Consider the following 27,328-nt stretch of genomic DNA (forward strand, 5'->3'; position numbering starts at 1 on the left):
TGTAGGACACAAACTAGCAGATGATTAAAAACGTAAATTGTTTTTGCGGGAGCAAAAGTTGTTAGTCTGACTCAAAGCATATGCTGGCAGTTTTATCTCTGTGCTTCCTAACCATAAAACACCAGTTGAATTCAGAAATATGAGATTTACAAAGAATTACCAATAATTTTCCTGTGCCTGCCTTAAGCGTATATTATTCCAATATCTTTGGGTATTGCTAAAATATAACACTGCTAAGAATATAAACATCAGTATTTTAAGCAAGTTGGTCTTGAGTTTTTACTCCAAAAATGGGGCTAACCCACACTAATACTGTTCTCAAAATTTTTGCTGAATCTTGTACACTGTTGGTGTAGACCTCAGAGAAAAATATATCATGTTCAAACTATTATATATATATAGGGATAGAGAATGCACATTGCTCCCCCCGAGCGTCCTCAGCCACAAGGAACATTTCCAATGCCCCTGCAGCACATTTCCTTCTGCCTCTACAAGACCGTTCTCTGCTGCAATTTTGGAAGACCAAACGCAAAACCTGTCCTTGCAAGTAAAGCTTAGATCTCCTCAAGAGACTTGAAGTGAACCATTAGGTCCTTCTAGTTAATTTAGAGAAAAAATTGTGAATAGCAACTCTTCCTTTGCAGATGATTATTTAAATTTTGGCTTAACAATCATTTAGCATCCATCACTAAACAGAAACAGTGGTGCTTGTTTCAGTGATGCAGTATTGAACTCCAAGGGACGAATCTGATTCCTGTACAACTGAGTGCAACTTATTCAAGTCCCCTGAAATCACGGACCTGCTAGAGAGGAGCCAGGAGGCCACCAAGATGATCACAGGCTGGAACAGCTCTGCTGTGAGGACAGGCTGAGAGTTGGGGTTGTTCAGCCTGGAAAAGAGAAGGGGGACCTTATTGTGGCCTTTCTGTACTTAGGAGGGGCTTATAAGAAAGATAGAGACAGACTTTTTACAAGGGCGTGTTATGACAGGACAAGGTGTGATGGTATAAAACTAAAGGAGGAGAGGTTCAGGCTGGACATGAGGAGGAAGTTTTTTTTACACTGAGGGTGGTGAGAGCCTGGCCCAGGTTGGCCAGAGAGGTGGTGGATGCCCCATCCCTGGAGACATCCCAGGCCAGGCTGGACGGGGCTCTGAGCAACCTGAGCTGGTGCAGATGTCCCTGCTCATGGCAGGGGGGGCACTGAGGGAGCTGGGAAGGGCCCTTCAACCCTTCAACTGTTCTATGATTATATGATAAGTTTTGATACTATTCCCTACATAATCCTTACTACCAGTCATAGAAGAGAATTGAGCCAGGGATCCCCTGGGAAATCTGAACCTACACATAGTTCACAGGGCTGGATGGGTGTCACCCAAGAGTGCTGGAAGAGCTGGCTGGTGTTATTATGAGACTGTTCACTATCGAGTTTGAAAGGTTTTGGAGATTGAGGGACGCCCCTGATGACCAGGAAAAAAAAGCAAACGTAGTGACCGTTTTTCAAAAAAGGCTAAAAACAATCTGGGAGATTACGAGCTGCTCGGACTCACTTCAGCCCCTGGGGAAATCATGGAGCAAATCCTCTCTAAAGTCATATCTGGGCACATGAAGGGGAAGATGATGACTGGGAACAGCCAGCATAGATTTACCATGGCTTTACTAGATTTACCACGCTTGACTAAACTGTTTGCCAAATAATTATCAAAAGACTAGATGTGGGGATAAGGAGAGAGCAGAGGAACATCACCTGCTTCTTGATACAATCTCTCAAGCATCTCTGTCCCCACGTTGGGACGTGACCACCTTGACAAGCCAACTATTGTTCGGGTGAAAAAGCGGCTGGTCTCAGAATCAGGAGGTAGTGAGTGGTTAATGGGTCGTACTCTAACGGGAGGTAAAAAACAAACAGTCCCATTTTTCTGTAAGACTATGGGCTGAATTCACAAGGGGATTTTCTAGGCTTAAATTTTCATAATCACTATCATTACTGAAAAGTTTTGACGTAGTTTGCTGGAAAACACAGTATAAACAAAATAAAACCCGCAAAAACTAATCTTCCCAAAGAAGATTGTTTAAACAATCTTGTTTGCTTCCAATTCATTATAAACTTATTTTTAAAATATCTTGTTGAAAGTTGTTGCCGTGGGGTTTGAAGAATCTGGAGGTGTCACTAAACACACAGAATTTCCATATTAACGTAACTTCCAATTCAACAGAGACCGGTGGGTGCTGATTATTTAAGGAAACCTCTTCACCTTTGCGTGTTTTTACCCCTCAAGACCCATATTTATGCCAGCAGTACAACAGCACCAGGAGGGTGGAATTTCTTCACGAGGTTCAGCAAGCACCTACCAGAAAAGACACAGTTGCCGCCTTCCTCCTGCTCTGCCAGTTTAGTCTTTCCTTCATCGGAGAAATGCTTCTGCCAAAATGCTGGGTATGATCCATTAAAAATAAAATAAAAAAAGAAATCCTAGCACCTTTATTTTTTAAACATGGTGGCTCAAAGTTGATTATCTCAATAATAGGTTTTGAATGGCAGCATATATAGGGACTTAGCAATTTTTGTCCTTGTCTCAAATGTACACATTCCTTGAAATAAAGTCATATTTGCATTGTGTGGTAGACTTAAAGGACAACTTTCATCTGCTAACTTCCCAGGACATGGACCTATATATATATATACGTGTCAGAGGATGAGATGTTCTTTCTTGCTTGGTAATATAGCTATAGACACAGACTGCTTCATATTTGAGATGTGTGGAAGACAACACACTTCTCGAATAGATGGCTGGGATGAATGCTCCAAAGCATTTTGAAGAAAACATCGGGTTTTTTTGCCTGATGGACTTAATGTCCCAGTGCAGACATCTGATTAGCACTGTGTGAAAGAAAAATTTATCTTAAAAGTTATCTTTTGATAATCATATTTATATTTCATAAAGATTAAAAAAAGAAAGATTCATTGTGATCTACTAAATCTTTCATCCTACACATGGCCGTAGGATTGCAGACCCTGTCACTTCCAGGACTGACGCACCACAGGGAGAGCTCAACCAGTTGGTCCCAGAATTGAGACCACGATCAGGAAACGAGCAACCAGGCTAGAAAAACAGACACATTTACGTACTTTCATGAGCTACATCAGTCAACGGCACTTATTTATACCATCTTACAGAACACTGGTAAATGCATAGAATATTAGTATACTTTTACAGTAGTGTAATTTATAAAAGGAAAAAAAAATAGGAAAAGCTCTGATGCATGTACTATTAAATCTTTGCTGAGGGGGATAAAACTGTTAAAATGCTCACCTCGCAAACACTACTTAAAATTTACAAAGTACAACCTAGGAAAGTTATTCTGTATCTTATCCTCCAGGGTCAATAATTCTATACTTGGAGCCTACCCTGAACCTATTTCTGTTTCCACACGGTCTACATTTCAGATAGGCACGCACCGTGATGTTCCTAACCAAACTGATTAATTTCTCCCACACATTTATTGTTCTTATTTCTGACTACTGCAAGAAAAACTAGCATCTTGTCTAGCTCTTCATGGAAAATTTATCTATTAAAGATGATGACTTTTATGAGAAACAGGTGGTGGTTCCAGGTAAAAAGACTATTTTACCGACTACTCCAAACATATTTCTTTCAGGAACAGGAAATCTGAAGCAATATAAAGTTTACAGCAACAGAGCATCTGATGCTTCTTTACAGCATCTTTCAACAGAAGTTTTTCTAACTCATTGACAGTTACAGAGGTTGTCACTGCTCGCAAAGAAATGTGTCCCTCAGGAGTTCGTGGGATATTTCTTTAATCAGAAATTAGAGACTGAGCAAAATATGTAGGCATGCAATCTGTTTATTTGTAATTTGTGCTGTTATTTTTCTTTTCGGCCACTGCTGTCTTTACTCAGAGCACTGATGTGTGCCCAGTCCCGTACATGAAGCAGAAGGCGCTCCTGAAGAGCTTGCAGCAGAAATTATACGTCCAGGAGACTGCTAATGTTTCTGGTAGAAACAAGAATGTTCTCCTTGAGCTCTTAGCTGATCAAAACTGTGTCACTGTTCTCATCCTACATTCCGGTGTTGTGTTTGTTAACTAGTGCATAGTGCTAGTTTAGTCACATAGTTCACATCTTCAGAATGTACACATAGCATGCACATTGTCCCATTCTCATGGGCTGACTGCTGATGTCCAGAAAAAAAAAAAAGCACACAGCTGCCTGTATAGTGTGTCCAGAGATGGATTAAAAAAATTTAGTAGTGAACACATTGCAGTTTGGGGTAGGAAAAAATATTCCAAGAGAACTATCCAGAATACAAAGCCTTCCTCCTGAACCCTGCCCATTTTCTTCATCTGCAAAATTGCTAAATTCTCCAAGAGTCCTATACACTTAGATGGTATCTTTTGACACTAACAAGTTATGGTTAACATCCATTAAGATGCTCTGTGAAAACCAACAGGAAAGAGGGAAGAAGAAAAGATACAAGTCAGTCCAAACACGCGTGATCAGCAGAAAAGATCAATAAAGAGGCAAAACTTGCTGTGACTCACAGTGCTAACATTGTAGGTTTTTGAGGAAAAGGTCCCCAGGAACCAGCAAATAATGCAGCGTAAAGCAAAGTGTCTCAAGAGTGATAAAAAAGAAGATAGCTAAGCATAACAGGAAGGAATTAGGAAAACTTTGTGTATAGTATTAGAAAAAAAACTTACTAAACAATATGATACCATCAGCTGTGAAGCTTCCTAGGGAGTATCATGGGACCTTCTAAAAAAACCTAGTGAAGAATACTGGGATGTGTTCGATATGAGCATCCTACATGACAGGAAGAGGTTGAGTAGCTTGTTCTAGTATCCAGCTGCTGAGTTAAACAACAAAAGAACAGGGAGAGCTTGTGAGACAGCAAGCACAGGTTTACCACAGGTTCATAATGGATGCCCAGGTCCTAAATCTAATATAACCTGTAAACCCCCCCTGTAAGATGCATGACCCAAGTCGTCCCCGTGTTTTAAGAACACAAATTCCCTTGAGTTTGTTTTGGAGCAAGCTTTGCTGAGCACCTGAGCTTCGAATTCATGTATGGGCTGTCTTGGGATACAAGTCTCGGCATTTCTTCACCGAAGGATCCAATCCAGGAGGTGGTTTTCACACACCTGTGACACAGGCTATAGAAAGAAGAAAAAAATTCTTTTTTTTTAGTTTTGTTTTTTGATTCTGTTTGTTTGTTTTTAATCTAATGTCTCCTTGCAGGAGCAAGTACATCTGCTAGGTGTGAGAAGAAAGCCACTTTCCTGTTCTCATTGAATTTGAATCAGAGAATGTCAGGGATTGGAAGGGACCTCAAAAGCTCATCCAGTCCAATCCCCCATTGGAGCAGGAACACCCAGATGAGGTTACACAGGAAGGTGTCCAGGCAGGTTGGAATGTCTGCAGAGAAGGAGACTCCACAACCTCCCTGGGCAGCCTGGTCCAGGCTCTGTCACCCTCACTGTGAAGAAGTTTCTTCTCAAATTTAAACGAAACCTCCTGTGTTCCAGTTTGCACCCATTGCCCCTTGTCCTATCATTGTTTGACACTGAGAAGAGCCTGGCTGCATCCTCATGACACTCACCCTTTACATATTTATAACCATTAACGAGGTCACCCCTCAGTCTCCTCTTCTCCAAGCTCAAGAGCCCCAGCTCCTCAGCCTTTCCTCACACGGGAGATGCTCCACTCCCTTCAGCATCTTCATTGCCCTGCGCTGGACTCTCTCCAGCAGTTCCCTGTCCTTCTGGAACTGAGGGGCCCAGGACTGGAACACATATATCCCACTGCCAAAAAAAAAACCCCACTAATTTGTACTTATTCTCCCTCTTCTCCAAAGGTAGATCCAAGCAGCTCAGTCCCTTTGAGGGCAGGGGCTGAGCATCCTCCTGTAGAATACTGCCTACCTTGATAAACGCGATACTGCCTTGCTTTCCCTTCTGCTGCCCTAATTAGGGAATACATGCAGGCATTTGCACCGTGAGAATGGAGGTATTATCACAGACTTATTCATTAGGCATTAAAAGTTGTTTTACCTTTGGCTGACCAGCTTCCCTTAAAAAGCCCGTTAGTCTAAGTGAAAGGAGGCATCCTTGTGACCCAGAGGAAGGCCCTGAAGTTTCCAAAAGGGATGTATTTTAAGCTACTGATTGTTTCTTCTGGAGACCTTGTGAGGTATCTCCCTCCCTTCTGCATGGGGAGCTTGCTGAGTCCCATTCTCAGGCACCATGTGCAAACTGCAGGTGCTTAATTCAAATCTGTGACAGAGAACTCCCGTGCTGTCTTTTAATGGATAGAAATTCTCCAGAAATAAAGTTCCTGATCACATTTAGTTAAGATGTTATTCTCAAAGTGAAGAAATGAGGGTAGGGAAAAAAACAAAACCAAAAAAAACCCCACAGGTTTGTTTGTGTACTTTTCTTGCCCCACTAAAATTGATCACTAAAATACTCACTGGAAAAGAAGTAAAGAGGCGCCTGAACCAAATTAATTATACAGTAGCGCACGTTTTCTTTACAGCCAAGGAAAGATTAAAATGTCTTTTGTATCCTGGACATGTCTATACAGTAACAAGCGAAACCCTGAAACGTGGCCACCCCAGGAAGTCCTGGTGAACTTCGGCAGGTGTGGTTTGGCTTTCGGGCTCATTTCTATTTAAAATACTGTCTTAGCCCATTTTCTAAGAAAAATCAGGCTTCCTATGATGCTGTTGCCCATCAGCTGTACATCAGCCCCACGCAAATAACTGCTCAGCCATTCATTGCACTTCAATCGCATCTGGCAGAGCTGATGATCTCAAGGATAATTAGGTTTCTATTGAATAATTGTAGTGGGTAAGGCAAAAATTGGGGCACAGGGCACATACACATAGTAGAGCGGGCTTTATTGATACCTGCTCACAGACTGGTTTATCTCAATATTCCCTGAATGCACAGCAGGAAATTAATATTACTGGCATGGGACAAGTCAGTTAAGTGACTACTGGTTTGTGTTATCAGGACTACGGTTTTAATATCTAATTAGAACATCAAGTTGAATCTTCTTCACAGTTACCAGCTTTATTGACATAAATTAAAAATAAACCTAGTAGTTAAACTGAACTGGACAAGACAATCCAATCCATCAAACCCAAAGATATAATGCCTATTATATTTGTATTTTTCACTATATTATTCTTGTTATTCCACAAAAAATATAACTGTACCGTTCACTGAAAGAATATTGCAAACTCACTAGAAGGCAAGTTCCTGCAGAATGTTCTTCTTAGTCATCATAAATACAAAGTTAGCTATTTTTAATTCATTCCTTCCCCATTGTTCAACACCAAGTATTAAAAACAGCAACACCAAACCTTTAGTCTAAGCAAGCAGAATAACAGATCCCATTCAACACCCACAAAAATGTTTTGTCAAGTGAAATGTGGAGTTTAAATTCCCTAGTCACAGCAGTGTTAGGCTGTCCACTGCTGATAATACACAGGTTGTGCATATCTGAATAAAAGGATTATGGAGCAAATACCATAAAATGGATCTGAGTATGAGGTATGTCATGTTTCTTCATTCTTACACTTTGAGGCATTTCATCTATTTTAAATCAAATAGGTCTTAACAATGAATTTATTCTCCTGTCAGACACTCAGCTACCTTGGTATTATTTTAAGCTAGCTTCGGTTAGGTGCCAGGAACTGGATACTGAGTTTTAGTGAGAAGAAAAATAACAGGCTCGAAGAGTGAGATGGATGAGGATAGCTCTCCCACTTTTTAAGAACTTGAAGGAAAAACATCATCCATTATTTCACCAGAACTGCTGTAGAAAAAAAAAAAAAAAAAAGAAAAAAAAAAATCTGGGATTTTGGGTTCTAAAGGGAAGGAAAGAAAAGGTAAAGAAACTGAAAACCTTCCATGCCCTCAGAATGCAGATGTGGTGGAAATGGAGTTTCTTGTATCTCCTGGTCTTGATCTAAATTTTACACACCAGACCTGACTGCCACAGTAAGACCTTGACAGGGAGAGGGTGACAGAAGAGAAAAATATGCTTTTTAGAGAAATAGCGCAGTCTAAAGAATCTGCAGTTCTGCAAAACCTGCTTGTTAAACAACAAAAAACCAGTATGATAGCCCCCACATCATGTTCCAGCCTATTGCTTTAATAGTGGATATCCACTCAGATTTTACCTTCTAACAACTGAGTTAAAAATGGACAATTTTAAATGGAAACACTCTAGAACCACATTATACAACCTAGGAGTGGAAGCCAATAAAGTCTTTGGACTGACCCGCTACCAGAGAGTTTGGACAGACAAGGGGCAAACTAATGACCACTAATAGATTCTGGAAAGGTGGCTCTAGATATTTAATTTGTTTCATGTACAGATACAGTATGTTTTGCATTAAAAAGCGAAGTCGAAGTATTTTTTTCTACTGAGCAGTAGAAAGGAAGATAGTCTTTCTGCCTGACCCTGGCTACCACACTTTGGATCAGATGTGCATCTCCAGGAGGGAAAGTGAGGAAGCCGCTGCTTCTGCCAGAGGATTTGAGAATTCTCTGTGTGGAAAAATAACTCTGGGAGGACAAAGCAGGAAGGGAGGGAGAACAAGAGGTGACAAAGCAGGGAGCTCGCAGCAGAGGACAGCTTGCTGAAAGCCCTTTGGAGGGCCAGAGACAAGCCAGGGGAACGTGGAGAAGAGCAGTAGATTCGTCATTCCACACAGAAGACCCTGCAGTTTGATTCAAAATTAACTCAAAAATGGATGTTTCCAATACTGGAAGACTAACTTGATAACTATATGCGGTAGGATAAAGCCAAGTCTGGCATAAAACTGCAGCTATATCACAGGGTTTGTCCCAACCCAACAAGGAGTTCAGCATCAATCTTTTCCCTGCCTTCAATGGCAACAGAACTGAAATCAGCCAGTGGACAAAACTTTTAAGTGACGTGCAATTTAGTTAGTGATCGTCACATATAAGCATTCAGTCATCTAATTTGAAGTGGTCCAGGCTAAAACACCCGATAACTCTTCAGTGGTACCACAGTGAGAGGTAACATTATCTACTACGAATCGTTCCACAAAGCTGATTAGCATTTTGTTAGTTTAATGAGTGGAAAACGAGACAGGTTTTACCCTTCTCCCTGGCACACTGCTTGTTCAAGAAACCCAAGAACTGCTCTTCGCTCCTCCCTCGCCCCACATTCTGTCACTACAAAAATGTCCCCATCACAAGTCAAGATTCAGCAGCTTTTTTCAGATGCTGTGTGCTTTAATCATTTTTTTTTTAAGTTTTAAGATTGATGTTTTATCTTTCACTTATTAAGATATGTTTCTGAATGTCTTAGAGGATTTTTTTATTTGCTTTTAAACCAAGGAGGCTCTGAACTAAAAGTGTATTTTAAGAATCCATAACAGAATAAAGTACAAGAGGAGGATTTTTTAAATTATCCCCAAATTAAACATTAAAATCTGTGAAATACGGAGCTGAGTTTCTCACAAGCAAAACTAACCTTCGTGACACATGAGAATACACGGCTACATGGCCTACAACCAGCAGTTGTACCGTTGTTTCCCCTGTATTTAAATCTGCATTTATACCTGGAGGCTGATTAGACATAATTAGGTTTCAACCTTGTTGCTCTGGTCTCAGCAAGATTTAGTGGCGAGATTTTGGGTCGAACCCCAGGAACCAAGGAGTACAGTGGAGTTTGCACGTGCTCATGTCGACCACAGCCCCACAGAATCACAGAATCATAATGCGACCTCTGCCTCACAGTATATGAAATAAATATAATTATCCTTTGTCCTGAAATAATATAAAAATATATTTTAAAGATATTCAGGAGGTTTTTCCATGTGTTATGTTTTCCTCCCCAAAGTGCTACTTAAGGGTAGGGCTAAAGCTTTTTCTTTATGTGATTCACATATTCTTTTTAGTACAAACCCTGAATTTACTCAGTTTCCAAATACATGGCTCTAAGATGACTATAACCCACATACAGTTTATTGTACTTTAAATATAAAAATACAAAAAAATACCAAACTATCATGCTATTGTACTAAAAATGTAGATATATCAGAATTTTATCTGAGGAAAGCATGTGGTACAGCACTAAAATCCAACTTGGAAAAACACATGCAGCATCACCTTAACAGTCATGGGTTAAAAATCCTAAACCATAAGTCACATCAATTAACACCAATTAACATACCCTGAGGCTCTATTTTTTTACCCTGACACAGCCCTTGTTTCCTCAGTTACCAGAAATAATGATGGCACGTATGTAATACATATTGACCATAAAGGACCATGAAGTCCAACTACAAAGCTACTGTTATGGACCTATTCCTGTCCTACAATCTCTAAAGTTTCTTCTTCTAAGAACCACTCAACTGCTTGGAGTAAGGAGAAAATGCAGCTTGGGAATACTTTGTTACTGTCAGTCTGTCTGTCTCTCTCCTCCTGCAGCAACTGCTCAGGCTCACTCCATCTGCCTATGGAACTGGTTTATTTCCATCATCTTCCTCTCCCTCATATTCCCCTCTTACTCCCTCAGCCAAGTCCCAGTGCTTTGTTTCATCAGCTCAGGCACAGCCGGCTCCTTCTCCATCAAAACCATAAAAAGCCATTATATCTACATAATAACAGAACAAATATAGAAATATCTCTATGCACAGTATTCTATTTTCCTAGATAATGGGTACAGTAAGATGAAATTAAGGTTGTGTTTATCCTGGTGGATTCATGGCATTAGAAATACCTGGTCATCAGCAAAACCAAGTATTATAAAGCCATGAAATTCTCAACTTATCATGAACATAAACCAAACATGCTACATCTGGAGAAGCAGAATTAGGGCATTCAGAGTAACCTCAACTCTGCACTGTAATGACACAATAACCATATTTGGTCCCAATGCACACAAAACCTGATTTTAGAGACATTAGATCCCTAGTTTTATTTTTTTATTTCTTTCCTATTCTCTCATTTTCACTTCCCTGCTAATAATAGCGTCTATTACTACCAATCGTTTGGAACAAAGAGAAAACCCATCTCAAGAACTACAGCTCTTAATGCTCTTTAATTCTACCTTAAATTACAGTCAAGTCGTTCAAATTCTGTATTTACAGTAAGCGCTGCCATGCCAGGGAGAGCAGAGCATCATACCAGCGCTGAAATCTCTGCTGCGAGGACAAAACGACTTATTCTTAACTGTGGGCCCATGTTCATAGCCCGTTATTCCCTCTCCACTCTTAATTAGACTAGTGTTGGAAGCAGAACCTACCTACCAGCTCCACCTATTATTTTCTTCAACTCTGATTCTTTAACTACCTAAACAAACTACATAAACTACAGCTACGAACATGGTGGGAAATTGAGAGAATGAAACCAGAATGGGAACGCTGAATGGGGTCGGGGAAACACACAAAAGCATATTTAAGATTTGAAGTGAAAGGCCAAAGCTGCCCCAAAATAGGACATCTGGAAATCAAGTTCAGGATGAATTTATCATAGTCATGTGAATGGGAACTTTCACTTTGCTCTTTTCCAGTTCTGCAAGATTTGATCCAGTAAAAATTTCAAGGCCGCTATTTTTGCTTTATAATGGGTATAGCCAAGTGGTGAGTTTAAGAGGTGGGCGAAAATCAGGACTAGAAGACAGATTAACAGAGCAAATGCACTGTCCTGTGAAGTACACTTGCTTTTAAACAGTCACTTTATCACAGTGGTTTTGTGATGAAGGCAAAAAATTATTCCTTTTTCCTCACTGCATTTGGGTTTGATACATGGACAAGTGTGCATGAAAGACTGAAAGCAACAGTCTTCCCTGCGCAGCAGAAGAGATGCCTCTGACTAAAATACAACCCACACTTATGGAATTACAGCTTTTGTCTCAAACCATTCAGCATAGACTAGCACTGATCTTTCCTTAGTGCAGAAATGCCTGAGAATTACTATGTCTTATTCAATAGTTGAGCCAAATACACCTCATGCACTGGCCCCCCGGTAAGGGTTGCTGCCCAGTGCCCCCTTCCCACCCCACGCCGAGCAGCTCTTGCTTCTGTATGTTTTTCTTTGTGAACTGTTGATTAAGGGTAAAATTTTCAACAGTATCTGAGGAATTCTGCACACCTAGAACACAGTTGCACCTCTCTGAGTCTTGATGCCCTGAAAATCCAGAGAAGTGAGTGATTTCTATGGCGGCTCCCCTGCCACCCGCCGTGCTTGAGCTCCCTTCTTGCAGAAACTAAGGAAGCAAACCAGAAAGGTGGGACTGATCAGCGCATCCCAATTCGGCGTTTGGGCTCCACCAATCTTTCTGTTCACTTCCCTGTCTGCTACACTGCGCTACTGGTAATAAGTACTTACAGCACATCTCTGACGTGTATGGTAAAGCACTTTGAGAAAACAGAAAAACACTTTCCACATTATAAATGGAAAGATTGAGACTTGGATTTCACATGCCCTATATGCAAGGGAAGCCTGGGGTGTCTCGCAGTCTGTTGGACAAAAAGACTCGCTGTAGAGGTTTTAAATGGGATCTCTAACCTTTCCGTGCCCCAGTCAACCTACAAACAAACTGAAAAATATCAGTCACCAGTTCCACAGAACTAGGTCAAAAGATGTGACGTCAGGAGAAGCTGGGTTTAGTGCTGCATGTTAACCTCCTATGTAAACTAAATCTAGCTGCATTCACTTTAAGACACAACTCCTCATTCAGGATAATAAATTCTCAAACTGCTCAAACCAGCATTTGTTGAGCTGTCTTCAACTTCCAACAGCCTGCATTCCTTGGGTTGCTTCTGTTATTACACTTTATTACACAAGAATGAGATGGAGGCTTACAATGCCTACAGCATCAAGAAAAATAACAAAATATACTAAAATAAATGAGATGTTGGGTCCAGTATATTTCAGGAGTAAGACCTCCCTGAAATTAAAAGGGATGGAATTTCACCTGTGCACTTCCAGATGACCAGAGGGAAGCGTTTACCTTTCCAAAACGGAGCTGAGAGTTTTGCACGGTGCTTATTTCTGATTCTCACTGCAAGGGCATGTTACACAGACCACATTTGCAAGGCTACGGAGACAAAATTAAAGTAGCCAGGAGGAACATACCTTTGTGTTTCTATGCCCTACGTGGTGTACATATTTTAAATGGAAATGCAGCTTTATCTCAGTTTTCAAGCTATTTCTGCATACGAAGCAATGTCTTGTACTACAGCAAGTTATAAATGTTCTTCTCAGCTCAAGTTGTTAAACTCAGTTTTGAAAAAACCTCTGTAAAAAAATTTGACTTAATTGTCTGACAAATTGGTTTTCATTATGGGTAAAAATCTCAGCCCTTGAAATGTCCAAGACAAACATGATCTGTCATTGTATTTCACTCATACCAAATACTATACTTCAATCTTGGAGGAGAAAAAAAAATCTTAAAATAATGTACTTCATCTTTTTTCTAATTATTTCTCATCTATACAAACACTACTGGGAAAAATTAATTGCTTTTAAGGCTTTGTAGAATAATTGATTCCTAGTCTTATAACATGGTGACAACTCTGGCCAATGATAATGTTATGAGACAGTTTCTTGAAAGGAATTCTGATGCAACTTTAGTTATAGGCACTAGAAAATGCTGCTGTAATCCTTTTTTAATTTCAGACTGCAAAGATGTAGGAATAAACAAATAATTAAAGTGCCTCATTACCCTACAGAACCATAGGTCCTGTCTGTGACTGTACCTTGCCAAGACAAAAGGAAAGTGATGGCTGTACAACCTGTCCACAGCTAAAGCAAACTCTGCTTCTCATTCTTGATTCAAAACCTGTATACAGTACCCCCCCCCTTTTTTTTTCCCTCTTTTTTCTTTCTTGAGTGAAAGGGGGAAATCTCATACATTTTGAAGACCCCACATAAGCTGTTTTAAACAATGTTGTGAAAAATGACATTTTAAAGGTGCTAATTAATGTGAAAAGAAAACACTGGTTACTGATGAGATTTTTAATTTTTTTAAAGAAGATTTCTTTAAAATTACTAATAATTTTCCCCAGGAAGTAGTAGAAGTCCCCTCCGTTTAGCACATTTAAAACTAACTTAACAAAACACTAGAAGGCACAATATAAACCATATACCCCTAACACTTCAGTCTTTTCAATCCCCAACATGTAAACTCCGTTATTTACGAAGAGACAACTAACAGGGCATTTAGCAATTATGTGCCACTTGGAAGAGCTTACTGAAAATTAATAGTAAAGCAATAGTACCTGCTAATATAATACAATACAACCATTTCTTGTCTTCTTATCAATAACGGCCCAGACATGTACTGACTGTGCATTGCAAATGATTGTTTTGATCTATATGGACAATGTAAGGTAAACCTGAGTTTTAAAATAAATGCATTTATACTGAAGAAAGCTAGCGCACCTTCACCTGACTCAACAGCAGGCTTCCTTGCTGTTTAATACAACTCTGATATGCAAAGGAGTTTAAGAACACTGTATGTACTCATACTGCATGCATATCGGTACACCACCTATTAATCAAAATAGTAGTCCAAGAATACGCTACAAAAACACATTCATACTCTATTAAGGAAGTACTAAACATGAGCTTCTGATTGAACAATATTAGATACAGCATACAAACAATCACCTGACACTGCTTTCAGAAATTCAGCAAGATTGTCTGCCATGATCTTTAGCATCTCCTCAGATTTGTAAAGTTTTATGCATTTTTTTATCCTACATTTGTGCATCTTTAAAAAGTAGGTAAGTAGATGCCACACTTAGGTATCTGACAGCCAAGCAAGTGTCTTAAGTTTAAAAAGTACTTCTACGTTCACTAAAATGCAGTGCCAAAATATTTTGCATTCTAATGTCCCTGATTTCATAAAAAATTAAGATTGCACCATCAGGAAGGGCTGATGGTAACATTTCTGGGTTACTAGAATGCTGCTGCATTGCAACCCTGAAACCCAGATTTTTTTTTTTTTTTTCCTTGGCTGAAATTATGAGCCTTTAGTGTTGTATTATTATTAACCAAGTTGATCTTTGGCTTAAAAAATAATTTTTTTTTAACAGTCAAGAATTAGTACCACCAATGTCTGCCTGCTAAAACTGCTAATTAGATTCCAGGAAGGCATCATTCACGCCAAATACTGTCCAGAGAACAAAGAATAGCACAGAGACTTTTATTCAGTGCATTACCACCGGCATCAAATATTTCCAAACTCAATTGATAAGCAGCTGAAAATTTAACCAGATGTTAACCAGAAGTTCTGGCAGTAGTATGCCAAAATGTATTTACATAACTTTTTAGTAAAAGATCAGCATTAAGAGGTATGCCTAAAATGCTTTAAAAAAATATCTCACACATTCTCATTTTGCTTTATTATTTAAACTAATGTATGTAAGCTATGAAACTAATTGACTCCAAGACTTTTCTGGTTTGTATATAAAGAATACTCCTGGGTGAGCTGAGTGGCACATCCACCTGAAAACCTGCACTGACTACACATTATTTTTGTTTGATTCAAGACTGCAACTTCGCTTCTGTAGCCAACCTTCACTCCAGGTATGTAAGACCACAGCAAGCAACTTCCCAACATCATCCAGAAAACACTGCGTGTAACAAACCCGATCCCTGTTGATACAAGTTTCAATCAATCCCTTTGATATCTGTTAAAAAAAAAAAAAAAAAAAAAATATATAAAAGGGAGGGTGTGAGTGAGAGAGAGGTTGTAGGTGTGAAGAAGGAGCGTTTTTATTTAGTTCTCTTCTGCTCAGCAACTTTGTAATCCATTTACTGCTTCCCTCTCCCATTGCTCACCCCTGTTTAGCTGGTAACTGGGCTGCAAGGATGTGAAGAATGTAAACAGCCTTTTCTTGTCCAAAAGGATAGGAGTGTGAAAGAAATGTGTGCCTTATCGCAGGACTGCAGCTCGCTACTTCATTCCTATGATAAAGTGCTGGAGCAAAAAACATTACACGACAAGCACAATCCAAAACCGGATTAGAATTTGACATAAGCTTCCTCAAAAACTAATCAATCAACTCACGCTGTAATATTAGACTCCAGTTCTTAAGGAGGGTGTTTAATCCCTTCAGGGTTTATTACACACTGCCTATTGACGGCAGTGACAAACTTTCAGCTAAAAGGCAGCTGGCGAAAGGGAGGCATAACTTTTGCAGCACGAATTATGGAAGTAAAAAACAAAACAAAACCAAAACACTCTCCTCGAACAATTTCGAAATAGCATTTTACTAACACTTTTTAAAGTGGAGGCCGCCTAACTTGTTCGCGAATACAAGTTCTCTCTTTTTAACCTATTGCAACGAGCATTTAGATCATTCGTTTTCTAGCATTAATGCCCCTCAAACAGGATAATTCGCTGGTTTGGGGCTAAGTTCTGCTCTCGCCTGTCTCCAAGCGCTTTGCTTCCCCCTTACACAGGTTTGAGCTCCGCATTTCACCTTCTCACGTCAGCCCCCAGTTCCCCCACGTCGTGCAGCACCTAATCCAGGCATGTGCGGCACTTCATAATACAAATTATACCAAAACCCTTCGCCTGCGCTGCAGAGCGGCGGCACTAACGGGGGAGCTCGCAAAGCGCAGGTGACTCTGCCCGCACAACCCGCTGTGTCCCGCACACGGAAAGAGGCACTTGAGGACAGCAAAACACAACTTGTGGGGAACGGGCGGTTTCGGGCGTTGCCCTCGCAGTCGCACCCGCCCGCGGTGCCGGCTCCGCGGCGGCTCCCGGGGCAGCCCCGGCTCCCGGGGCCGCGCTTTGCTCGGGCACCGAGAGCCCCGCGGTTCCGAACGAGCCCGCCAAGCAGCAAACGCGCGAAAAAGCACACTTAAAAAACAAAAACAAAAAATTAAAACCCGAAATAAGAGTAGGTGTGGGGCTGTGGGAGGCTGCTCGGAGCCTTTGCCACCGGAGGACACCGCGCCTCCCCGGAGAGAAAAGGCGCTGGTTGCCCCCAAAGTCTTGCGGTGGGGGAGCAGAGGGACGCGGGGAAGGAGACTTACGAGCTGGAGGACGCCCTGAACCACGACGAGGGGCAGGGGCTGCAGGTGCACCATCCTGGCTGCCGGTCTAGGAGGCGACTCCCCTCGCACGGGTCTCGCACATCTCCGCTCCGGGGAGGAGGTGTGGGGAGGGGGGGGCGGGCAGGACTGAGCGCAGGGACACGCCGCCCCGCTTGTCCCCCCTCACGGGGCGCTGGCAGGCAGCGGAGAGACCCCGGCACCGCCGCACCGCTCGGCTCCGCGGGCGGCCATGGCGGGCGGGAGGCGGGAAGAAGAAAAGGCGGTGGCGGCGCTGCCGGGCCGGGCGGCCGCTCTGCCCCGCGGGGGATCCCCTCACAACCCGTCCCGAGAGCCGGAGCCCGCCACCCCGCTGCCTGCCATGGTGCTACCGGGGTGGAGGAGCCGCCCGGCCGGGCTAAAGTTGAGGAGAAGCCGGGGAGGGGGGTGGAGGGGAAGGCGGCGCGAACCCGCCGGGCGCTGAGGAGACCCCGCTGCCCCGGGCGGGGCGGCCCGGCCCTGCCCTGCCCTTCCCGGCGAGTTTAAAGCCTCGGCGGCGCCTCCTCCGCCCGCAGCCACCTCCCGCCGCCCTGTCCGGAGAGGAGCGGCGGCTCTCGGGGCCGGAGCGTGGCTCCGCCGCGGGGGAAGCGACCCCGGGGTTCCTTTCCCTCAGGGAGTCTCCGCAAGGCCCCGCCATGGCCGCCAGCTGCGGTGTGAGACGAGAGACAGGTGAAGGGTTTGGTTTCATGTTCCCCCCCCCAGTCTCGTTTCTGTAGGAAACCCCCTGTCGTAGCTCCGCGTCTCTCGGGTAGATCTGCCACCCGCACACGGGTGGGGAGCCGCGGTCCTTGTGGGGAAACTCAACGTGTTTCTCCTCCCCGGCTGTGAGCAGCCATGGCGGGACAGCCCGGCCCCGCGGCCTGCCCTGGCACCTGGCTGGGCCCCGCGGCCTGCCCTGGGGACACCACGGGGCTGTCGGCTGGGGACAGTGTCCCCTCGAGTGGCTGTGGGGACAGGGTCAGGTTCCAGTGGGCTTCTTGTGTGGGGCTGGAGCTGGGTAGGTGCTGTGGGCACCATGGGGCGAGCAGGACCTGGGGTGATGGTGCCCGAGCGTGCTGGGAACCCACAGGGCTAGAGAATCCGTCTCTAAATAACTCACTCTGAGGTTATATCCATTCAATAACGTAAATTGATGACTATGCTCCAGACCTGTTCTTAAGATCAGCATGAGACTTTTGTTCCTGCGTTTCCGAGCTGCAGGATTGACAAACTTGTAACGCTGTGACCTTGAAAGGCGAAATAAAGTTTTGAGCACCGGAGCCCAGGGTCAGACGGAAACCCCGGTCACGTTCAGCACGCGTGCCGCCCATGCGGCCTGGGACTGCGGCGGTGGCACCCTCACCTGTCACGGTGACACCTGCGTCAGGTCTGGTGGCGTTTGCTGATGGGTAATTCACACGCAATGTGATACACAAGCTCTCTGTGCTGAGGTGCAGGTAGTGGTTTCAGTTTCCAAACCCTACCCACCCTTTGCAGATCAGTTTCCTCTTATTTCTTGGTTGTCCTCTCGCATCTTCTGACTAGGTCTATGTTCAGGTTAGATTTTTACTATCTTTGTGTTTTCAGCCTCTAAAATCCTTGCCAGTGGAAACAGCCTAGCTGCACTTGAGAGCAGACGAGATTTTCCCAGATAATGATTGTGGTTATTTAGTTGTTACACCCCGCTGGTTCCTCTCTGAGCTCTGCTTCTTGGCGTCTCATAAAATGAATGGATGCGATCGGGCCACAAATCGTATGCTCTCATTCGGGCTCAGGAAAGATGTAGCAAAGGAAGTTTCATGTAAACAGAAAACCTCTAAAATGGGTTAATTTGTATCGGATTAAAAAAACATTGAGAGAACTATCCAAACCAGTGAGGTCACTAAGTCAATATATTACAATGTAATCCACGTGGTTACTTTTAGTAGCAATATTTAAAAGTTCCTTTTTAAGTGTTTGCTTTAGTGGTCTTCAATCTGTTGTGCTACCATTTGATTTTATTTTTAGTATCGAATTATCAGCATAAACCACCTTAGGAATTACCTATCAGAATTTAAATCCAAAAGTTGCCTTCCCATCTTGGGTGAAAAATAAGTAAATGCTGCTATGCCTATGTTTAGTATTGAAAAAATAATGGTTTTTATGGGTCTGAAATTATATTTTTGCACACGTAAATTAATCTGTTATCGGTTTAACCGTAAGGAAACTCTCTGTGGAGGTGCCCAAGGGTCTGGTGTGGAGCACCCCATGCAGGGACCAGCCAGGAGACAGGGATCCGGTCTCGGGTCCTTACAATAAATTAAAATATCTTGAGCGCGCTCTGGTGCTGGCAGGCGGTACTGCCGGCGAGTGCGACGCCGAGGTTTTATTTCCTCATGACGAATTGCATTATGCAGCGGGGTGAAAAGACTGTTATGCAATTAGTTAGAATTATGAAGACTAAATTCGGATGAAGCATTTAGATAGATCTTTTTGAAAATGAAAAGCCGTGCTCCATGAATTCAAGGAAGGCTGAATTTCTGTAATTGGCTTTTAATGGAACAATAGTGTTTAAACTAAAGTACTGTAGTTCTATCCTATTAAATACAAACAGACTCGATTTAAATGACATTAACTTTGTCACACAAGCTATCAGAAGCTGGTCTTAAATCATACTTTTTCCAGATTAACTAGCAGTAAATGTTTGTAAAGCGCTTTGAAGATGAAAAGCACAGTGAACAGCAAGTGATAAGTATTATTCTTACTTGTATCACTTCCCAGAAGAGTCACGGTAGTGTTGGTTAAGAACAGAATGTAAGGCCTGAGCTTTGCATTCCCCTGCTTTGGTGTGTTAGCATGATCTTCAAATGTCATTTAAATGGGAAAGGGAAAATTTTCTGGTCTCATTTTAAGGCACAATAACAAGTAGTTGGTTCATTTTAGGAAATGTGGTTGGTACTGCGGGAAGTAATCCTAATCTCTCTAGAAAGAGATTGATAAACCAGCTGTGGAAAAACTAAACTCAGAGCTCAGGGTCCTATTAAACCATCTCGGCTACTACCAGACAGCAAAAAATACCTGATTAACACATGATGCCTAATGCTTGTGCACAAAGTCAATAGTAATTTTTATTCCTTTATCAGGTAATTTATAAGTGCAAACAAGAAAAACCTGTAGTTAGCATCAAACCCATCTGTCATTCAACCTCAGTTCAATTCTCAAATCTCATTCCTCTGAGTTAGTTTAAAACACTGACACCAACCTTTGCTCTTCTAAGTCCTAGGTCTCCTCACTCTGTTTCCAAATATTAGGAACACTGGACTGGAAAGAGCTGCCTGTGTCATTTGGTCCGTCCCCTTGACTGCAGACAGTGAAATATAGATTATTTTTGGACACTCTTCAAGATCCAGCCTAGAATTAGCTAGTGAGAAGTGGGGGGAGTCCCACAGTGCATTAGGAAGCCATTTCAAAAATTCAGTCCTCTGCCGTTTGAAAACCTTCTTCTAACTTCCAGTTGATATATGAGTTTATACACATTTGTCCTCTTGCAGTTACTGTGTTATCTTAATGGGCTCTTCTTCTGCCTTCTGACAATATGTAGTTGAAAAAATTTATAAGGTACAGATTCCCTTTCAAATTCTGTTAATTATGTGAGCCAGGCAGTCTCTCTCTGGCAACAACATTCTGTTTCCTGTGTTAGTCCAGTAAAACTTTTCTTTTGTCTATTTCCATTGGAATTAATCTTTTTTGAATGTGGCTGAACATCCAAACGTTGATGTAAGTAGTCTTGTGGAACATCATTAATGCCTAATCTCTGTTGGAAATATATTCTCTGGTGTTGTTGTGTTTTCTTTTTCAAGAATACGTCACAATTATATTTTCTGTCTTTCTACTCTTCCAGTTTTTCCAATATTTTAGCCAGATCCTTCACACTACTGGCTGCCGACCGATTCTGTGTCAGCAGCAGGTTTCAATAGCAAGGTCCTAAATTTTTTGCCAGAATTGCTAATTAATTTATTGAATAGTAGTAGTCCCAAGATCAATCTTTGATGAACTCTATTAGTTATTTCCTTTCAGATCTTGAATACCAGCTGTTAAACCATACCTAACCTTCGTCACAACTGTTTTCTATTCACTTTCTCCAGCCTATCTAATGTTTTACCACATGACATCCAATCGCATTTTGATTGAAGTCCTAATAGATGACCCTATTTCATTTGTCTAGAAAATTAGTAGCCTAATCCAAGGCAAGTAATGAAATATACATCATCCTAGAATAATCTACCTTTCTGAAGAAAGAAAAAAGGGGGGCGGGAGAAAAACAACCAAATAAAAACCGACCCAAAACAAAACCCAACCAAATTTATCCCATTTTCTCTTTACCCGTATTTCTAAGCCTTTGTTTTCTCCCTCCAGATTTCCTTCAGCAGTTTGCACATTTCTAAAGCTCATGTTTGCTGATATTGTGTTTCTCTTCCTTTCCCTGTTCTTAGGGATACGAATTGCATTTGGTGTTCTACATATAAACCATTCCTGATTTTGATAGATTTATTACAAATCTCTTCTACCTGACTTGCAGTTTCCCATGTTGGTTATTTCAGAATTGTGAAGATTGCCTGCCAGCGCTCCCGCATCTGCACTTCTCTGAATAAATCAACTGTTGGACTTTGGTTTTACAATGGATATTATAACTTCCATTTCTGTTTTCTCCTGCCCTTTGTATTAGCTACATTCACCTTAATATTCAGAATTTTCATTCACATAGAAAACTAAAGCAGGAAATTAATTTGAGGGCACACCTAAACTATCTTTAGGTTTTTTTCACCCTAAAGAGAGACTGCTTTGGGTTTTTTTTCTTTCCATAAGGCCTTGTAGGAAGCTGAAGAATCTTGGCTACTTTTTCATGTGAATTTTTATGATTCTCTCTTTATTACACTTTCTGACCTCGAATACATTAGCTTTGATTATCAACACTTTGCCATTTTTCATGATCTGTGCTTATCTTAAAATATTAAGTTAATTTTTATCTAGCTATGTTTTGACACTTGACTCTGAGACACCAGGTAGCTTAGTTAAAAGCCTGTTTTTATTTACCCATTAATTTAATTTGAACAATGTGAAGTTTTGGTTTTGTTTTTTAATCATTTCAAGTTGATTTTCTGTGATGGCCTTCTCCAAATATCCTAGCTACTCGCTAGGCAAATCAGCGTATACAAGCTTTCCATTGTTTTATATTGCAGTACCTAATAGTTTTCCTCCAGTCCATGCTGGAATATCAGTAGTGCTGTTTCCCCAAGCAAGACTTGGCAAGCTGATGTATTCTGCATCGGTATTCCCACATCCCCCTGTTCTCCAGGATCCATACATTGCTGCCAGAATATTTTAGTTTGTTCTCTCGCTGCGTATAATGGCTTCCATATAAATTTAAAATCTTAAGTTCTCTGCAGCTGCATTAAGAGCAGTGTTTTCTGTCTCTTTGCTCTCCGTCCTCTTCACTTCTCATTTTTCTTTATTCAGCATTCCCTCATTTATCTGAGGTGCTCAGTTGTCTTTAAGTTGACCTGAAAGCTTGGCTTGATGCAGAGATTGCCTCTCCACTGGAATTTTCTATCACATCGGTTAATTTGGGCTTACACACAAAGTCTCTTTCTCAGTGCAGCTAGTGTAGCGGGTTTCTGTGTAGTGTGTAGTCTAAATAGAGAATAATGGTCTGCTGCTGCTATTTACTGCTCCAGCTTTGACTCAGGTGATGGGTCTGTGCTGTAGCACTGACAAACTCTAGTTCAGATCCTCAGAGGGATTTAAAGCTTGGCTTTAGAAGGCCATGAGGGAGCTCTGTGTTGAGCTGTTTTTCTTCTGTATGCTTTAACTTTATTTTTGATCTTGAAAACCATTTGAAAGAGAGACAGATGATTCACCGCCACGTACTAGCTCCTTTAGAGTTCCTCGAGTTTGCATATATTCAAAGAAGTTTAAAAATCCAAGCAGCCGAAGTATAACACAGCTCACCAATGAGCACAGATCTGTGAGTAAATTAAAAGGTGCATCCAGATCAAATTCTACAAATACAACCTTTTGATGAAGCAAAACTTTTAGTACACGTGCTGACCCTACTGGAAGAAGATTGGTGAGAACAGGTCACTAGTTAAAACTGAGAGGTATGCAGTAGTGGTGATCAATACATTTAAAATGTTTTATGAGCAAGAATGAATGAATAAAAAAGGGACATCTGGAAATAAGTAATTGTTAGTCAAAGTTTAATGTCAGGCAAAACACCTGAGCAAATGTTAGAGGAATTGATACAAAAGGACCCAGAGGACGATTTGGTGACCGATCTTCATTTCAGCTTTTTTTTTCCTGATTACATCTATTCCCAATGATAATAATGTCTTATTATGTGAGGAAGAATTTGTAGTATTTCAGCTGTAATAGTCACAAGAAATGTGTTTTATTTGTGTGTTGTTGTTTGGGGTTTTTGTTTGGGTTTTGTTTGTTATGTTTTTAATTATGTATTTATTTACTTATTTGGTTTTGTGAATCAAATGGTTTTGGATGATGAGGAGTTCCCCGTCAGGGAAGTGCTGCAGCCTGTGGTGAGGATTTTTTCAAGACAGTGTTTTAGCATCTGCCAAACATCATTGACTTTAGTCACTTAAAAACATCCTCAACAGAGAAACTTTCTTGAACTGGAGCCATATGAGTAATTATGTCAGGTGAAACAAGTTTATCTATTTAATCTACTGTATCACTCACAATATTTTTATATGTTCCTATGTCAAAGTGCAGGGGATACTCTAGGTATAGATTAATTCGGATTTAAGATAGTGCTTTACACTTGGTAAAAAGTTAAGGTTGATCACATTCTCCATATTTTTATTTTAAAAACTACTAGATGTATTATAATTTACTAGAATAGTTAAACTTCCAAAGTTTATAAACTACAGCTAGACTTGTCAAAACAGGAATATGGAAAAGATTTTGGAAGATATAATAATGAAAAAAAGTAATGATGAAAATGTTTCTTTAAAGGAAAATGAGTTATCTGTAACTGGGTAAAAAAAGCTATTAAATAAAATTGGTTTTAGAAGTCATACGAGGTAGAGCTATTGCAATACTAAATATTCACATAGAGCAATCATAGCATTTGAGGGCAGAGTGCCTTGCATTAATATTCCCAGTTGTTGTTTTTTCCCCACCTTCAGAATTTTTCATATGTTTTTGTCATCATAAATTGATGTATTATTTCACCAGTTAATTTCTTGCAAAGGAATATTTTATCATTTAGAATGGACCTTCATGTGAGATTCATCTATGTTGTGGCTACTCTATTTACTTTAGTGCTAAGGTTCTAAGTTCTAAAATACTTTTTTGAAGATTTTGTTTTGAGAGAGAGTTTTAATTTTTCAACTATTTTTTCCATAGAATATGAATAAACCATATCAGCGCACCTGTACCATGTGGCTTACGTTTGATCTAGGAGACAAAATAAGCAAATCTGCATTATGAGAAAAATATTTGCTGTGTGATTCTGCTAAAAAAATTCCAACTTAATATAATGAAAAAAATAAGCACAGGGCCACATTAACATGATGATTGTGACTTGACAGATTAGAATTTGCTATTGGATTCACCTGGTGTTGGAAAAAAATAATGTGATATTTGGTTCAGTGAACACTTCCAAATCCACTTCACTTTCAGCTTTATTACACTCAGTCATAATCTCTTATACAAAAAGATGCAATTTTTTTACTGTCAACTTTTATATGGGGAGTGATAAGAAAAAATCTCCATAGAACATGCACAATTACTAAGTATCAAGGTGAACTCTGGGTAGTTCTAAAAGACAACACAAATATAATATTTTTAAATTTTTAGAGTTTTAGCTAGTCAGGGATTAAATAGCTTAGAGAGATGATAACATGCCCAAGTGAACTTTTTCAAAGATAGAGAAAACCGTACCTTTTTCTTCCTTGAGGAGGTCCCATGTGGTTTTTAAAATGACTGTTTTTCTGGCCAAATTGACCAAAAAGGGTATCTATTTATTTACATAATTTCCAACATAAGCAGTGACTTGAATCACTGATTAAGCCGTTGTGCTCTGCATCTACTTTCACGTTGTATATCAGCGATTGTCAGACTGTATTACTCTTTTTTTTTTAAATTTTATTTTTAGTTATCCTAAATCTACCCAGGCTAGACTGCAGTACATATCCCAGTGGCTTTTGCTACCTCGCAAGATAAAATTCTTCATAAAACATCCAGATCATGTGTTACGTTGTCAGAACAATTATAGCAGGTTGACAACTAATGAAAGTTCTTAGGCTAAGTATGTAACAGGTTGTTTCTGAAAACTAGCACAGATTTTTTGTTTCCTTTATCTTCCACAATGCCAATTATTCACAAAGAGATTTTTCTATCCCAGTGAAACAGGAAATTTTTTGAGCGTTCCTCATGTCATGCTGCTAGGAAAGACTTTGTGTTTCCCAGATCCTGTCTGTAAGTTTGTCTTTAGGCAGCTGAGGTGGAGAGGAAGCGCAATTCCTGCCACTGGTTGCCTGTACTTGGTGCCACGGTTATGGGATCAAAGAATTACAGCCTGTAATACAAACCCTGCTGCTGCTAAATGTGGTATAGGTGTTGTAGACCATTGCAGCCTCTAGTTAGTTACTCATTTGTGAGTCCAAACTTCTAAATGTGCCTTTTTGTCTGCTTCATATTATAAATGAAAAGTTTTCTTTGATACTGAAAATAAAATTTTGCAGTTTCAATGGTAAGGCAAAACCCCTGTTTAACATTCTTAACATCTAAAATGGAAATTATTTTTCACTGTAAAGGTGGTTGTGGACTTCAGCATCTTATTTTCAGCACTAAAACCAGCATATTTTCGTTTTGTTTTAAGTATCTACTCCTTAGGCACAGTAGCTCCTGGAGCAAGCGGCAGCCTGCTACATTCACTTTTAAATTGTGGCCCAGCTGGGTTCATAGCTGCTAGAGGAGGAGGGAAGTACCTTGGGAAGGGTAGTTCAGGAGTGGGGAAACCAACATAAGCCTCTTATTTTTGTTTAGAATCCAGCCCACAACCACTGAGGAACTTTGGATGAAGCTGTGCTTTGACCCTCTGGAGAAAGAGCTTCCATCTATGGATGAGGACAGAGCAGACCTTAATTTCCAGCACAGTTATTTTGGAGGACTAGCAAAGCCTGCTGCAAAGGTTTGTTGAGCATTGGAATAAATCAGAGAGACTAAGGAGTCTTCCCTGAAACAAAACAGTTTATTTTGTTGCTTTTTGTTTTGCATTTGCTGAGATTTTCTTTGAAAAATCTGTGACCTCTGGAGACCAGGTGCTTGAAATTCAAACAAAGGTGGGGAAAAAGAAGGCTGACTGGGGGAAGTTGTTTGTTGGACCAGAAGCCCAGGGGCACAGCCAGGGGTTTGCAATTAAGTTTGCCACATATTCCAGTCAATGCTATTTAGCTTTGCCTATTGTTTGGAAAAAGCTGACTCAACAAGGGCAAGCTGCCTAAAAATGGTATATTAAGATCAGTTGGCTTATGTAAGGAGTGCAGCAAGAATTTATGTGTGACCTATTAGCATTTCCTATATAAGGTCGCACTGCAGTTTGTTCTGTGTTGACCTCAGATTTTACTCTACCATTCAGCTCGGGAGGTAGATACCTGTATGAAAATTGAAATACAACAGTGAATGTTACATTACCTTTGAGAGGTCTGGAACAGGATAGGATTCCCCTGGTCTGGAAAGTGTGGTAGCAATTAGTCTACAATGGCCTCGAGGTTACAGGAGTCTAAAATTGGATACTAATGGACATCATCACTATCAACAGATCTGATACTGCTGGACTGAACAGGAGACATCATCCCTCTGCTCACAAAACCATAAACCTGGCGTGACTGGAAGATGAGGCATGGAGTGTTCCTGCTGGTGACTCTGAAGAGGTTTTCTTTCACTTACAGAGGCAAGAGGCATATATATGTCCTGTTACATTGATTTTTATCTACCAAGACTTTGAGAAATCTATCGCACTCTTCATTTGTCTTGCTTGCACAGTTCTGTCAATTTTTTATGGTTCTAAGACTAAGTTGAAAAGACCCATGAGAGCCTCTGCCACCTTTACAAGTCTTAGAATTAGAGAAAGAAAGATTTGACAGTTTAATTTTTCTTTTCTTTTGAGGGTGGCATCAGGAGGGAGGAAGAAAATAAAATGCCCAGGTGGATGAGAAAAGTTAGGTTTC

The 27,328-nt window shown here is 40.9% G+C and overlaps 2 protein-coding genes and 1 long non-coding RNA gene across 3 annotated transcripts in view; 1 reads left to right on the forward strand and 2 right to left on the reverse strand.

Moving 5' to 3' along the window:
- NXPH2 (neurexophilin 2) overlaps nucleotides 1-17,563 on the reverse strand; it is a 38,206-nt gene extending 20,643 nt beyond the window's left edge. Inside the window, exon 1 of the mRNA XM_065638164.1 lies at nucleotides 17,064-17,563. Within this exon, the coding sequence (XP_065494236.1) occupies nucleotides 17,064-17,117 (54 nt within the window). The 5' untranslated portion in view covers nucleotides 17,118-17,563. The remainder of the gene's footprint in view (nucleotides 1-17,063) is intronic.
- Nucleotides 17,564-17,653: 90 nt separating this feature from the next.
- LOC135990470 (uncharacterized) lies at nucleotides 17,654-27,045 on the forward strand. The gene is made up of 3 exons (XR_010606416.1): nucleotides 17,654-17,789; nucleotides 26,145-26,289; nucleotides 26,920-27,045. It is a non-coding gene; the product is annotated as an uncharacterized LOC135990470 (long non-coding RNA).
- The window catches only part of LOC135990468 (basic helix-loop-helix transcription factor scleraxis-like), a 32,647-nt gene continuing 27,541 nt past the window's right edge, over nucleotides 22,223-27,328 (reverse strand). The window contains exon 3 of the transcript XR_010606415.1: nucleotides 22,223-23,101. The gene's annotated coding sequence lies outside the window, so the exon portion shown is untranslated. The remainder of the gene's footprint in view (nucleotides 23,102-27,328) is intronic.

The sequence above is a fragment of the Caloenas nicobarica genome, chromosome 6, assembly GCF_036013445.1.
Source record: "Caloenas nicobarica isolate bCalNic1 chromosome 6, bCalNic1.hap1, whole genome shotgun sequence".
NCBI lineage: Eukaryota > Metazoa > Chordata > Aves > Columbiformes > Columbidae > Caloenas > Caloenas nicobarica.